Source organism: Coffea eugenioides, chromosome 5 (genome assembly GCF_003713205.1).
Source record: "Coffea eugenioides isolate CCC68of chromosome 5, Ceug_1.0, whole genome shotgun sequence".
Lineage (NCBI taxonomy): Eukaryota > Viridiplantae > Streptophyta > Magnoliopsida > Gentianales > Rubiaceae > Coffea > Coffea eugenioides.
In genome coordinates, this window is record NC_040039.1 from 15,046,336 (window position 1) to 15,052,430 (window position 6,095).

Consider the following 6,095-nt stretch of genomic DNA (forward strand, 5'->3'; position numbering starts at 1 on the left):
TAGACAGAAATGGCGACTCAAGTTGATACTAAATGGCAAGTACATAGGTATAATTAAATGCAACTGTTATTTGGAAACTACTACAGGATGCTGATTAATGAAACAATCTAGTAAATTGAACTACCAATAAATTACAATACACCAGTGAGCTCCACAATTTGAACTACCAATAACCAAAACTTTTCAAGGGAAACCACATGGAATGTAAACATACAGGCAGAAATGATACAGCAGCAAAACATGGAACCTCATGTGTATCAATCAGCTGGAAGCGGTGCAGGTATTAACACCATCCTTGCAATCTTTTGTGAGGTCATTAAAAGTCTCAATCTGCTTCTTTGCCCTGAGGAAAACTTCTGTATCAACAGCGTTCCTCATGTAACCATCAAACTCAACAGGATTTCCATTGTTAAGTTTCATTGTGTCTTCATACCATTCACTGGTCTCATTCCACAGATCTTTGTATTCATCAAGAAAATGGGTGGCATACTTATCCTTCAAAGGGTCAAAGAAAGCTGTGTCCGGTTCATTTGTTGCAATGTAGAGGTTCCTGCCATCTTCAATTTTAACCTGCAAGGTCGAGAGAAGAGCTTCAGGGGAAGTATCTGCATCAAGATTAGGCCATAACTCCTTATTTCTAGCTTTCTCCCCTCTCTCAATGTGAACCGAGTCATAATCCCAATTTAACCTTGAAGAAATAGATGACACAATGTCCATCAACCGTCTAGACTTCCATACCAAGTGCCAAGGCCTTTGGACAACAGACTCTGTCTCACCCTCACACACCCTAAACCAGTAATTATCTGGCTCGACAGACCCAAACTTCCTCATAATTAAAGCATCCTTAACACCAACTAACTTCATCGGTGTGATTTTAAAGTCTTCCACAAGATGGAGGGTTAATCCATCCTTTTGATACCATTTTTTCCAATCTTCCCAAAACTGACCCTGATCTAGTACAGATGCTGACTCTTTCAAGTGCTCAAAATCAAAGTAAAACCTGAAGTCTTTCCCTTCCTCATCCAGACCAGATGAAGTGTATATCTTATTCAAACAAATGCTCAGATCCATTACAAGAGTCCGATTCAGATACTGAGCTTCACCCAACGCACACATGAAACTCCAAAGATAATGGTTCATGTTCTTGCACCTATCCCCACCATTGGTGTAAAGCAAGTACTTGCCACGGCTGAACGACCCCTCTGATTCAACCACAGGGAGTGAATCATTCACACTTTCGCCAACCTCAGGGAGGACAATTGTCTGTTTGGGTGCCTGTGCCATTGACTTCTCAAATCCTTTCTGATTCCTCTTCCTCTTCCTCGCATTCCCACCAGAATGATAATCGCCAATTCTAACTACACTAAGCGTGCAATTCTCCGACCGAGAAACTACAAAACTCCTGTAATCTTTATAGAATGCAGCAGTCTTCCCTTCCATAGGCCTAAATCTCCAAGCCATGTGGCAGGAAATATCATCATTCCCACGCACCGGCTTTCCAAACCGATAAAAATGTATATCTTTAAACTTCTCAATAGCAGCCTTCATCAGCAGATGGAATATCTCGGGGTCAGTGCAATCAACAGGTTCATCAGTTTTCCCCTCACATTCACGATCATTACTGTCTTTACTACTCTCAGTGACTGCCTCAGGCACCGCATTCTCCACATCAGTAATGTTTATAAACGTCGCAAATGCAGTCTGATTCGCAGCCATAAAGTCCTCACCGGTCTTGACAACAGTAGTATCAGATTTAAACGTGGCATTGGAAGTAGATGTAAGAAAATTTGTGATCTTTGTTGAAGGGTGAAACAAAGGGTCATCAGGTTTATAAGTTGCAGCAATTATGGTAAAAATCAAGACCCCAAGTACAAACATGCTGAAACAAAGGTTCCCAATCATTGCTAATGCATTGGGTCCTAAATTTTCTGGCCTAAAATTACCATTCCTAGAGAGCAAAATCTGAGATCGACCATACATTTTCTGAGGTTTCTTGAATCACAATCCACTATAACCAAGCTCAAAAAGAATAAATACAAAAATTGACCGCAAACACAATGACAGTGGAAAAAACAGCAACACCCAAGTGAAACGAAGCAAACAGGTATCCAAGAAACACAAGATTTAAGCAGGAAATCAAAGGGTTTTACAGATCTGGAAATGGCAATGAGAAACTACAAAGATGGTTTCTATTTTCTTACCTCATGCATGATCCAGATTGGTTATGAGGAGAGGATACACACTTTCCATCACCTTAACTGTGTGTAGGAGTGTGTGTTCTTCCGAAAGATGATTTATGGATTTTTAATGTTGCAATGCAGTCAAAGGTTTCGATGCGATAATAATTGGTAGGGCTTTTTTCACTAAATTTTTGTTAGGGTCTTAAGATGATGCCACGTGGAACCATGTGTGATGTCAACCGTTGGATTGGTGAAGTGCTAAGGAAGTGGGGAAATGGCTGGGAGCGGTGGGGGTAAAGAGGGAATGAAAACACCGACAAGTTGGGTCTGTTTCCAGTGGCAGAAATGTAATTAGAGGAATGAACTTGGGCATTAAAATTAGAAGAGAATCCTATTTTATTAACTAATTTAATAGTAGAATTTAATTTTGGATCTAGATTTGCAAGAAGCGTCCAATTGTTCACTAGACCCAAGGCTTTTTTTTTTTTTTTTTTCAAAACTTGACCTAAGGCTTTTGAGTTATCAGATTGTTTGTTGGGTTATTATCACTTTATCCCCTTCAACTATATCGCTACTATCAGTTTACCCTCTAATGTTATCTTTCAGTCATTTTACCCCTATAAGTAATTCAACTCAACATGTTAACAAATTTTGAACAAAAATACCCTTTTATTCTATAGCATTACTACATTGTTATTACTATTTTATTCCTTTAAATTATAGTGATATAATCACTTTAATTTCTAATGTTATTTTCTAAGCATTTTACTTCATCGTTAATCTAACTAGTATGATAAAAAAAATTTAAATATATTTACCATTATAGATATAATTAAAAATAAAAAAGTTGGAATGATTATTCTTCTTTTTTTTCACTTTAAGAGATCCAAAAATATAAAAATAAAAGGGTTTTCTCAAATTTTTTTTTCACAATCATTAATACTAGGAAAAGAAAAAGAGATAGAAAAGAAGGAGACAGAAAATTAGATTTTGCAAAGAAAAAATAAAAAAAGTCTAACATTATCGTATTAATTTAAGGTTGTTGGAATTAGAATTGAAATCTGGTGATAAACAATAAAGTAAAATAATTTTAAATAATAAAAGTATTTAATTCTTTCTTATTTGTATTTTTTTTTTTAAAAAAAGAATTGAGCTCTCTCTCTCCCCCCTCCCTTCCCCTCCCGATCTTTCTATTTTTTTAAATATTAATAAGATTGCAAAAAAGAAAGAGATTAATACTTTGACTTTTTTTTCTTGATACTAAAGAGAAGAAGAGTCATTCTAAATTTTTTATTATTTTTATAATATAAAAAGGAGGATACTTTCTTCTAAATTTTTCAACTTGCTAAATTGGTTTAATAGTGGGATAAATTGCTTAAAAAATAACGCTATAGGGTAAATTGATAATGAGACTATAGTTTATGGGGGTAAAGTGATAGTAACTTTAAGGGCTAAACTTGTCCTTTTACTTTAATTAACAAACTCCGTTAAATTTGACCGTTAGTCTTGGGGGTAAAGTGACTAAAAGATAACGTTAAGGAGGAAATTGATAGTGACACGAAACGTTAATGGGGTAAAGTGATAATAACCCTTGTTTGTTCGAGCTCTTACTAATGTTAAAGAATGTGATTAAACTCATTAATATACTGGCGGATGGTATCATCTGTGTGGTTACTTGTAGAAAAATTTTATGACAATTAACTTTTTAGCAAGCCTTGTAGTTGATTTTTTATCAATAAAATAGTGCCAATTGAACAAATAAAGATCTCAGGATCTTATTTGGATTGTATTTAATGTGGAATTTATAAACTCTAAAATTTTATTTGGAGTTTTCTTTTTTGGGCTGAAGATAGGGGTGACAATTGGGTCGGGCGCGGGTTGGCGGATTAGGTTAAGACTCAAGTATTCTGAACAATACGTCAACCCGAATACGATACAAAATTTAAATGGATCAATTTTTTTTACTCGAATACAACTCATTAATTTCGCTGGTTATTCGAATCCGATCTGAATAACCTGTTTGCTTAACCATTTTTATTTTTTTTTTAACCTTCTCACTTTGATAGTATGGCGGATTTTTTTTTTAATAATGAGTTTCCATAAGAATATAGAAAATTGCAGCCCAATCTCATAGTATTTTTTGGTATTTCTTTTTGTACAAAAAAAAAATCATGAACAAAAACAAAACTACGATACTTTCACAAATAAAATACCTATTTTCACATAATATTCATGATTCTATTTTTGTAATACTAGCTTATAGCCTTAGTTAGTTTTCTTTTTATTTACTTTGTGCCTCTAATTTATTAATTGAATTAGGGTTAAATACCAAAACCCCCCCCGGTGGTTTGACTAATGTTCACTTTACCTACCTATGGTTTGGAAACCTACAATTTGACTCCCCGTCGTTTCAACTAAAGTAAAAGTCTGATGTAAAACATCTAAACTAACGTCTGAACGGAAAATGTCAAAATTGCCCCTCTATAAGTCAAACCCTTGGAAGAATGTTTCGTGCATTTGAGAATGTGTAAAATACCAAAAACCCCCCTGTGGTTTGTCAAATATACACTTTACCTTCCTATGGTTTGGAAACCTACAATTTAACTTCATGTTGTTTCACCTAAAGTGAAAGTCTGACAGAAATACCGTTATTGTAGATGTTTTCTGTTAGACTTTCACTTTAGTTGAAACGACAGGAAGTTAAATTGTAGGTTTCCAAATTATAGGGAGGTAAAGTGAACATTAGTCGAAATCACAGGGGGGTTTTTGGTATTTAACCCATTGAATTATAAAATTATATATTAAACATTTCAAATAGATCAGACGGGTCAACCTGTGTTGACCTGAATTGGACCTATTTGCTTAGCAGGTCATTCGGGTCTAACCTGAATTTGAACTGAACTCATGAAGAGCAAACTCATACCCACTAATTTCGTGTTAGATTCGAGTCGTGTTTTCGGGTCGTGTCAAGAATTGTCACATCTAGCTGAAGACCAACTCTTCAAGTATTCCGGTCAGTTTATTTGTTCATTTTAATGAGTTTAAAATTGTATTCAAGTTACTTTATTTATGACCCGTTTGGGGTTGTCATAGTTTATTGAAAAGTACTTATTAAATGCTTTAAGTGCTTTTAAGTATATTATTTGGCGACATAGTTCAATAAGTACTTATTGTATCGAATAATGTGTGATTTAAAATTTTTTAAATGTATTTATCTCTTTATTTAGTTTATAATATAGGATAAAATAATTAAATTTAATATTTTATTTTTTAAATCACAAAAGCTACTCTAAAAGTATCAAATTTGAGTTTTTATTAAAAATGTTTTTAACATTAAAAACTTCGCTCCTAATTTTACGGGATAATGTTCACTAAACGCCTTATAAAGGACTTTTAACATTTAAAATATTTCTTTTTACCAAAAATACCGCAACCTCAAATTGGCCTTATTCTAACAAGCCAAACTCGAAACCAGCTTTTATTAAGTCTAATTCAAGTAGTTTGCATTTTTATAGTGTACATTTCAAATTTTAAACTGATCAAGCCAATCTAGTAGTCCCACAGAAAAAAAAAAAAAAAAAAAGCAAATTGAAGTCAAGTTCAAAACATTAACAAACATAAACTATTATTCTTGTTTTGCTTGATTAATTGGGAAACTAAACTCAAATTTACCTCATGATAGTCATGCTCAATTCGACTGTATGGGCAGTTTGATTTCTCTTTTAACCGATGCTTTAAAACTAGAAGAACTTCCAATCTTGTATTAGCTATCTTGCTTGCTACAGGATATACAACCGCAAAATTATAATGTGGTTCTACAGTGGCAGCACCAGATGCATGTCCCACGTTCCTTCTGATATTTCACAATTAATGCAGCAAGAACATGTTATTCATCATCCGCGAAGCGGCCAATAG

General features: G+C 34.2%; 1 protein-coding gene across 1 annotated transcript; it reads right to left on the reverse strand.

Moving 5' to 3' along the window:
* LOC113770150 lies at positions 1–2,314 on the reverse strand. The gene is made up of 2 exons (XM_027314537.1): positions 2,202–2,314; positions 1–1,731 (listed from the first exon to the last, which is right to left on the reverse strand). The coding sequence occupies exons 1-2, from the start codon at positions 2,208–2,210 to the stop codon at positions 262–264; spliced, it is 1,479 nt and encodes a 492-aa protein (XP_027170338.1). The 5' UTR covers positions 2,211–2,314; the 3' UTR covers positions 1–261.
* Positions 2,315–6,095: the final 3,781 nt, after the last annotated feature.